The sequence below is a fragment of the Helianthus annuus genome, chromosome 15 (genome assembly GCF_002127325.2).
Source record: "Helianthus annuus cultivar XRQ/B chromosome 15, HanXRQr2.0-SUNRISE, whole genome shotgun sequence".
Taxonomy (NCBI): Eukaryota; Viridiplantae; Streptophyta; class Magnoliopsida; order Asterales; family Asteraceae; genus Helianthus; species Helianthus annuus.
This window is the reverse complement of record NC_035447.2, coordinates 58180210-58189760: the sequence shown is the minus strand read 5'-3', so window position 1 is coordinate 58189760 and position 9551 is coordinate 58180210. Positions and strand designations below refer to the sequence as shown.

General features: G+C 40.4%; 1 protein-coding gene across 2 annotated transcripts; it reads left to right on the top strand.

Annotated features, from left to right (window-relative positions):
• Positions 1-3553: 3553 nt before the first annotated feature.
• LOC110911729 (hydroxyproline O-galactosyltransferase GALT2) lies at positions 3554-8990 on the top strand. 2 transcript variants are annotated; one of them, XM_022156356.2, is made up of 8 exons: positions 3554-3761; positions 3835-4866; positions 5722-5954; positions 6068-6358; positions 6874-7002; positions 7089-7262; positions 7758-7865; positions 8476-8990. In XM_022156356.2, the coding sequence occupies exons 2-8, from the start codon at positions 3978-3980 to the stop codon at positions 8680-8682; spliced, it is 2031 nt and encodes a 676-aa protein (XP_022012048.1). In that variant the 5' UTR covers positions 3554-3761; positions 3835-3977; the 3' UTR covers positions 8683-8990. The 2 variants fall into 2 exon arrangements, with proteins under 2 accessions (XP_022012048.1, XP_035840501.1); XM_035984608.1 differs by having other exon boundaries at positions 3577-3761; positions 3958-4866.
• Positions 8991-9551: the final 561 nt, after the last annotated feature.

Genomic DNA, 9551 nt, shown 5'->3' with positions numbered 1-9551 from the left:
GGGAGCTCATCGACCCATCCGCGCCGCCTTGTTCCTAATCTGGCCTTTATCCCTTCGACGATGCATTTGTTCACACTTTCCACTTGTCCGTTGCCTTGTGGGTGCGCAACGGAGGTGAAAGTGTGTTCAATGTTCATCTCCTTCATCCAGTTCTTAAGATCGTCTGAAGCAAAGTTGGTGCCATTGTCTGTCACGATCTTGAGCGGGAGGCCGAATCTGCATATGATGTGCTCCCATATGAACTTGCGCACAATCATAGCTGTGGTGGATGCAAGGGCTTTGGCTTCTACCCACTTCGTGAAATAGTCGACAGCTACTATGATGAACTTTACGGCGCCGGGGGCATCCGGGAAGGGTCCCACCATGTCAATTCCCCATTGCTGAAAAGGCCATGCGGTGGACACGGGGATAAGATCATTTTTAGGCCGCAGTGTTTTTGGAGCGTGCCTCTGGCAAGAGTCACACTTGCGGATCTCCTTCATTGCGTCAACATGCATACCAGGCCAGTAGTAACCGGCGCTCATGATCTTTGCGACAACCATCCTTGGTCCGGAGTGGATGCCGCAAATCCCTTCGTGGATTTCCCTTATCAAATAATTCGCGTCCTGGGGGTCCACACAGCGCAGTAGTGGTCCCAGGAAGGATTTTCGGTACAGGATACCGCCGTTCATTTCGTACTGTAAGGCTTTGTTTTGGATCTTTTTTGCTTCCGCTTTGTTCTCGGGAAGCACCCCTTCTTGCAAGTATTGGATGATGGGGGTCATCCATGATGTCTGCCCTGTTTCGATTACGTTAACTTGGCGCAGTAAAACCGATGGGTTCTTGAGTACCTCTATCCTTACATCTTTGGCGAGATGTTGAAAGGAAGTCGAGGCGAGCTTGCTCAAAGCATCGGCAGGCTTGTTTTCTGAGCGGTTAATGTGTATAACTTTGTGAGATTTGAATTGCTGTAGCAATTCCTTCGCTTGTTCCAGATACAAGGCCATGACTTCTCCTTTCGCGTCGTATATGCCGTTCACTTGACTCGCGATCAGGAGTGAGTCAACATGTGCGCGCAAGTTTTTTGCTCCCATCTTGATGGCGAGGCGTAAGCCTGCCAGGAACGCTTCGTACTCAGCCTCGTTGTTGGTATTTTTGAAATCCAACCTAATGGCGTAAGTAAACTCGTGATTCTCGGGGCTTACTAAGCGCAAACCTGCTCCCGCGCCATCTTCATTTGATGCTCCGTCAGTGTAAAGCATCCACGTCTCCTCTGTTGTGTTTTCCTTGGGAGTCTCTATCATCTCACATTCCTTGATTTTATCAGCCGGCACTTCTGTGATGAAGTCGGCGAGGACCTGCCCCTTAATGGCTGGGCGCGGCCTATACAAGATGTTATGGCCGCCCAGTTCAATGGCCCATTTTGCCAACCTGCCTGATGTCTCAGGCTTCTGAAGTATAGTGCCAATGTGAAAGTTGGTAAGCACGGTTATCACATGGCCTGTGAAGTATCGGCGCAATCTTCGGGAGGCGTGTAGTAGCGCGAGAACCAGCTTTTCCATTGTGGAATATCTTGTTTCTGGGTCTGTGAGTACCCTGCTGACGTAATAGATCGGGGTTTGCACGCCATTCCTGTCTACCAACAATACTGACCCTACTGCCTTATCCGAGGAGGACAAGTACAGCACAAGGGGCTCTTTTTCAAACGGTGCCGTCAGCGTAGGGAGTTCGATCAGACACGCTTTCATTTGTTGAAAAGCTGTTTCGGCTTCCGGGATCTCCTTCATTGCGTCAACATGCATACCAGGCCAGTAGTAACCGGCGCTCATGATCTTTGCGACAACCATCCTTGGTCCGGAGTGGATGCCGCAAATCCCTTCGTGGATTTCCCTTATCAAATAATTCGCGTCCTGGGGGTCCACACAGCGCAGTAGTGGTCCCAGGAAGGATTTTCGGTACAGGATACCGCCGTTCATTTCGTACTGTAAGGCTTTGTTTTGGATCTTTTTTGCTTCCGCTTTGTTCTCGGGAAGCACCCCTTCTTGCAAGTATTGGATGATGGGGGTCATCCATGATGTCTGCCCTGTTTCGATTACGTTAACTTGGCGCAGTAAAACCGATGGGTTCTTGAGTACCTCTATCCTTACATCTTTGGCGAGATGTTGAAAGGAAGTCGAGGCGAGCTTGCTCAAAGCATCGGCAGGCTTGTTTTCTGAGCGGTTAATGTGTATAACTTTGTGAGATTTGAATTGCTGTAGCAATTCCTTCGCTTGTTCCAGATACAAGGCCATGACTTCTCCTTTCGCGTCGTATATGCCGTTCACTTGACTCGCGATCAGGAGTGAGTCAACATGTGCGCGCAAGTTTTTTGCTCCCATCTTGATGGCGAGGCGTAAGCAAGAGTTCAAATGGACCACGGTGGGCGCCAATGAAGAAACAGTGATCTAATTAAGGTATTAATTAGGTGGATTTATGTTCCTATCATAGTGGTTAATCTTCTTTTAGGTATTTGAGCTCCGACTGGTTAATCAACCTGCAAAACAGAACACCGTTACTCGTTAAGAGGGGAATGTGGGGGTTTCTCTCTTAACCGGGCTCCGGCGTGAGAATAAGCGATTGCTTTGAGAGTAATTAAGCAGTTAAGAGTAAGAGCCGAGAGAATAGAATGAATAACCTGAGGAATGAAGGTCCCTATTTATAGCCGGAGAGGTGTAAGAGGTTGTGGGCTGATGGGCCTTGGGCCAGAAACGGACAACAACGAATATGCTCTTTGCCTTGCTGGCCTCGACTGCTTAGTGGCTTCTAGATGCTCGTCGGTGCTGGCGCACCTTGATTGGAGCCACGTGTCATTGTTGTCGGCCTTGTTGTCCCTTCTGTCATCAGCAGACAAGTGGAGATCGTGGGACAGTTGTCCCCGTCTCTTGATTGGTGCCATGTAGGCGTCCTTGTGTACTTATCGTCAGAAGATCGTGGCGCACGATTGAACAGAGCCTGCTGGACGCTCATTGGTTCTTTTTACTGCCACTTGTACCCTGTGTACCTCTGTAGGTAACAGCGCGTCTTCCTATGGAGAGGATTTTGTTTGATGGCAACTAACCCGCGCGGGGCTAGTGTGCTCACTTATGCCGTTGTTTTTATGCTAAGTGTTGCTACCTGAGTTTATTATGTGCTCCTCCTCGCGCGGGGATAAGTCACAATGTGATGTGAGCCGCGCGGGGTTGTTATTATCAAGTTGTTATGCTAAGGAGTATGGTCTCACGTGCAACCTGTTATGAGGTTTGCGCGACTTTTTGGGACCATACCCCTTCAAATACTAACATACATCATCTTTATATTAACTTATTTATGTCAATTGGTATATAAATGTCTCCCTCTTTAGTTTGTATTTACAAGAAATATTTATTAAATAGTTTAAATTGCCCAACCCGTGTAATATACGGGAAACACCTAGTATATATATATTATAAAGTTGGTGCCCCTCACGTGAAAAAATAAATATATATTATAAAGTTGTTGGCCCTCACGTGTTTAAAATGGTTATAAATTCTTTTTGTTTCTACATTTTATTTTTCTTATGTAGACATGGTAGCTCCACCTGCCCTAATAATCCTATAATATTCATTCACACCTTTTATCACGTTCACTCGAATCCTAGGGTTTCAAACCTTTTAGATCCCTCTAAATTGTTCATTTCTGCAAATTTCCGCTGATTTCTTCCCGTTTTTCGCATTCAATTGCAGGTAAATCACCTGAAGATCAACCCTACATCTTCCGCAAATCAGGTTACGCCAAATTCTGTTATTTTTACGTAATTTAACATCGATTTCACCTAGTAAACTGAATTTAGGGTTTCAGATTGCTTCAGTGCACAAATTTAGTACTCAATGTGTTCAATTTTGTTATCTGTTGATTGAAATTGTGAGAATGAAGAGGTCATGGAGTAGTGAAGTCTGAAATTAGGGTTTGAAATTGCTTCAGTGTGTTTAATTTTATTGAGAATGAAGAGGTCAAGGAGTGAAGTTTTTGGATTGAAGAGAGTGAAGGTAAAACTGCCACATATTTTGTTCGGATTAGCTGCATTGTATTTGATATTTGTTTGCTTCGAGTTTCCTGCGTATTTCGAGACATCGAGTGGTAGTTCGGATAATGAAGCAGTGAGTAAGTTTCAGTTTGAAGTGAGTAAAGCGTCTTTGAGATCTGCGTATCATGATGAAATTAGCGAGGCATTGGAAAACGATAATAAGTTCGAGAAGAAATTAGAAAATGGTAGTCAGTTTGAAACGGTGAGTCAAGAAGAGATGAACGATGGGTTACCGCCGGTTGATGTAAGGTACGGGCGGTTGACCGGTAATATTGTGAGGCAAAGGCAGAGGAATCAGGTTATGTCAGGGTTGGAGAAAATGGCGGATGAAGCTTGGAAGTTAGGGTTAAAGGCATGGGAAGAGGTTCATACGTACGATGCAAAGGAGACCGAGTTGTCTTCTATACTTGAAGGGAAACAAGAACTGTGTCCACCATGGGTATCGATTCGTGGTGATGAACTAACGAAAGGAGACCGGATGATGTTTCTTCCGTGTGGTCTTGCTGCTGGATCCTCTGTTACAGTGGTGGGAACCCCTCGTGTTGCTCATAACGAGTATGTTCCTGAACTTGCGAGAACAAAGGCGGGTAATCCTATGGTGTTGGTTTCCCAGTTTAAGGTTGAGTTGCAGGGGCTAAAATCTGTAGTTGCAGAGGATCCACCGAAGATTTTGCATCTGAATCCTAGATTGAGAGGTGATTGGAGCCACCAACCAGTCATTGAACACAACACGTGCTATAGGATGCAATGGGGTAGAGCTCAAAGGTGTGACGGTTTACCCTCAAAAGGCGATGATGACATGCTTGGTAAGCATATCACTATAATTTATTCAAAAAAGTGAAGAGAATGTAAAACGTGGTGAAAGAAACTGTAATGCATCAGGATGATTGACATGTTCACCATCCTTTATTTGCTCTATATATTTGCATGCTTCTTGATGCTAAATTAATTATTTTTGCATTTTATTGTTTGTGCTAGAAAATTGTGAAGATTTCATAGGTTTAGCTAGATAGGAAATGCTGTCACTTTTCTGATTTCTATGACCAAGATATGAGGATACAAGCGTAAAGTGAATATCTTATTTTAAGCCTAGTATCTTATTTTAGTGAACGAATTAGAGGAATACATAGTTGCATACTGTGCAATTCTGTGTTTCACAAGTTTTTCAGGTTCCCCTCTTGAACTATGTTGAATTCTAAGACTTTTTTTTATCAATTAATGATTATCTTATAGTTATAGTTATGATATCACTAATAGAAGCTTACAGGTAGTAGATTGCTTATGATAATAATGTTTGGGCAAAACAAGAGTTACTTTTTGTCTTTATTGAGGGCACCAGGGCGGGCATGAATTCGTTTTATTTCATATTTCTTATAGATATAGTCGATCTTTTAGTTATTAAAATGGCCTTTCAGACACTCATACATTGATAATCAAATTTCCGATTTGGCTCGTGTGACTAGTTAGCTACTTTTTATCTGAAGCTGATTCACATGAGCTCTTTTCGCTTCATCACCTGAAACTTTCATGGCACTATCATGGATATAAGTAGGTCATAAGGATGTCATTTTGTAGTAATCGAATATATGACTTTGCTATGGTTCATTTTCATTGGGATCATATCATTACTATTTTGTTATTTAATGTACTATATATCCCAGTTGATGGATTTCCGAGATGTGAAAAATGGATGCGCAACGATGTAGTTGATTCAAAAGAATCACGAACATCATCATGGTTCAAACGATTTATAGGACGGGCCCAGAAGCCAGAAGTGACATGGCCATTTCCTTTTGTGGAGGGTAAATTGTTTGTGTTGACCATACGTGCTGGCGTGGACGGATACCATATAAACGTCGGAGGCCGCCACGTCACCTCCTTTCCGTATCGCGTAGTACGTCACTCCAAGCTTTTTCAACCAATTACTTTCATCTGTGATCATGAATTAATTTAAACATACACAATGTTTTGTACTTTTGTTAACAGTATTATATATATTTTCTATAGGGTTACACACTTGAAGATGCTACAGGATTAGCAATTAAAGGGGATGTAGATGTGCATTCGGTTTTTGCCACATCACTCCCAACTTCTCATCCGAGCTTCTCACCACAAAGGGTAATAGAAATGTCAGAAAAGTGGAAAGCTAAACCTTTGCCACGTCATCCCATACGGGTTTTTATCGGGATTTTATCTGCTACAAATCACTTTGCCGAGCGTATGACTATTAGAAAAACATGGATGCAGTCTTCAGCAATTAAGGCCTCAGATGTAGTAGTTCGCTTTTTTGTTGCACTGGTACGAAACCTACATAAGATAAATTTTTTAAGAGTAAAATGCCATTTTCGTCCCTGAGGTTTTGTCAGCTTTGCGACTTTCGTCCAAAGGTTTGTTTTTCCTCATGTGGATCCAAAAGGTTTGAAATCTTGCCATTTTCATCCAGCTCGTTAACTCCATTCATTTTTCTCCGTTAAGTCAGGGGTTATTTCCATTTTTTTTGTTAACTAAAGGGCAATTCAGTCTTTTGAATACTTGTACATTATGCCAAATGCTTGTACATAAAGTGAAAAAGACTGAATTGCCCTTTAAGTTAACAAAAAAGACGGAAATACCCCTGATTTAACGGAGAAAAATGGATGGAGTTAATGAGCCGGATGAAATGGCAAGATTTCAAACCTTTTGGATCCAGATGCGAAAAACAAACCTTTGGACGAAAGTTGCAAAATTGGCCAAACCTCAGCTATGAAAATGGCATTTTACTCTTTTTTTTATTTATTTCTTATGGTTCTCACAAAAGTAATATTAAAATGCAGTCTCCAAGGAAGGAGCAAAACGCAGTTTTGAAAAAGGAAGCTGCTTACTTTGGTGATATTGTTATATTAAAATTTATGGACCACTATGAGCTCGTGGTGCTTAAGACTATAGCCATCTGCGATTTCGCGGTCATCATAATTAAACCCTTCTTCTATAGTTTCGAAATTGGCCTTTACAATCGTTTTATTTACAATCCAGACACTTGTAAATGCAGATTCAGAATGTTAGTGCTTCATATGTGATGAAGTGTGACGATGACACTTTTGCAAGAGTGGATACCATCTTGAAAGAAGTCGACAAGCTCCCTCGTCACCAGTCCCTTTATATGGGAAATCTTAATCTCTATCATAGGCCTCTCAGACATGGAAAATGGGCTGTCAATTTTGAGGTCCGGTAACATTAAATCATTATATATAGGATTAGGATCGAATGAGAACCACATGAAGATTTGCGAACCGAGAGAACCACTATCAACCAAGCAATTTTTTTAAAATTTTCCTTCTTACTTCTATTTATATGTTACTAATCTTTACCTACATGAAAGAAAGTTTGAAAAAAAAATGTGTAGATTGACGGGTGACATACACAGACGTCATAAACTGCAAATATATCTTTACGTATGTGTACATTTTCATGCTACATATATGTATACCACATCTACATATACTTTTTTGGTTTTTATTTTTTATTTTATAATAACACCTTTTATAGGAAATCTGAATTGCTTTTTTATACTTGTACCCTCTCAAAATTAATGAAAAGATTGTTTGTTTTACCAAGTTCTCTGAACAGTGGTTAGGTTGCGTTAAAAATTAAGTAAAATGTTATAAATAGTTTTAGTTTTGCTCATTTTAAAAGGGTTTTTTGCATATTATTGTTGCAGGAATGGCCTGCATTGGTATATCCACCTTATGCAAATGGACCAGGTTATATTATTTCCATTGACATAGCCAAGTTCATCGTATCCCGACACGCAGAAAGAAAGCTCAGGGTCCGTTACACATCCTTCTCTCTAAACACCTTCTATATCCTTTTTTTTTGTATTTTAAGAATTACTAGTGACCAAAATGTGATCTAAGAAAACTTTATAATTACAAAAAAGAGTAAAATGCCATATTCGTCCCTAAGGTTTGTCCGGTTTTGCGATTTTCATCCAAAGGTTTGTTTTTTCGCATCTGGATCTGAAAGGCTTGAAATCTTGCCATTTTCATCCGACGCGTTAACTCCATCCATTTTTTAACGTTAAGTCAGGGGTACTTTCGTCTTTTTACCTATTTGTGTGTGTATATATATAAATAAACAAGCAAGCAAACAAATAGGTAAAAGGACAAAAATATCCCTAATTTAACGTTAAAATGGATGGAGTTAACAGGGTCGGATAAAAGTGACAAGATTTCAAACCTTTTGGATCTAGATGCGAAAAAACAAACCTTTGGACGAAAGTCGCAAAACTGGCCAAATCTCAGGGACGAAAAGGCATTTTACTCTACAAAAAATAACCAAAACTTATTTGAAAAGAGCTTATCAAGATGTTTTTATGCATTTGAATACGCTTTGGACGACTTTAAAGTTTTGACCCGTTTCCCTAACCTATTTGGCAGATGTTTAAAATGGAAGATGTGAGCATGGGAATGTGGGTCGAGCAGTTCAACAGTACCAACCCGGTTCAATACTCCCACAATAGTAAGTTCTGTCAATTCGGGTGTATTGATAATTATTACACTGCGCATTACCAATCTCCGAGACAAATGGTTTGTTTATGGGATAATTTAGCAAGAGGACGGGCTAGATGCTGTAATTTTAGATGAAAAAAAAAAAAAGATTTTCAGCCGTTGACGCGTGCTGGATCATGTTTTTGATTCATGTGCCGTGATTTTGTTGTGAAAAAACTAATGTACAACGGAATGGTGCGGTTAATTTTGCCATGGCCATGAAGATGAATCATGTTGGCCAGGATCAATGCTTCTAATCATCTTTGGTCCAATGGGTTTTGACTTTTGAGTATGTCCCCTTGGAGTTGAAACTGGAAATTTGTATAGAACTAATCAAATTCTGATCTCGTTTACGCGAATGGTAGGCGGTTTTATGCATCAGTGATCATGATCTTTTTCGGTTATAGCGCATTCAAAACTGCGATTCAGCTCGAGTTCGCTGTCTCGTATAAGCCAGTTGACACATCCATATGCTTTTACATGTACTTGTAATGATACTGAGTGAGCTCGTTTGAAATTAATTTAACTAAAAACGTCGGAATTGGAATTAGAATTAGAATTGAAATCATTTTTTTTAAACATATGGGAAGGAATTTAAGATTTTAACAAATTATTATAATGGAATGAGTAAACATGTTTAGCAAATGTTTTTATAACAAATAAAGTTAAATAATCTTATTAACAGTTCAAAAACTTCAAATATTAAAAACATGTAATTAAAATGTTTATTGTCAAAATATTTATATTAAAAATGTTATAAAGATTGAAAAGTTGATAATTAGTTTTTCAATTGAAATATTTCAAAATTTTAAAGAGGTGTATATTATTATTCTATTAAAACATTAATTCCAATGCCTTTTAACTATTAAAAAATATTGGTCCCACGGTTTTAAAACGGAACAACCAAACCGGTCACGTGACCATCCCTGTCGGCAAGCTCATCGGTCCATGTTACACGCCCCTAA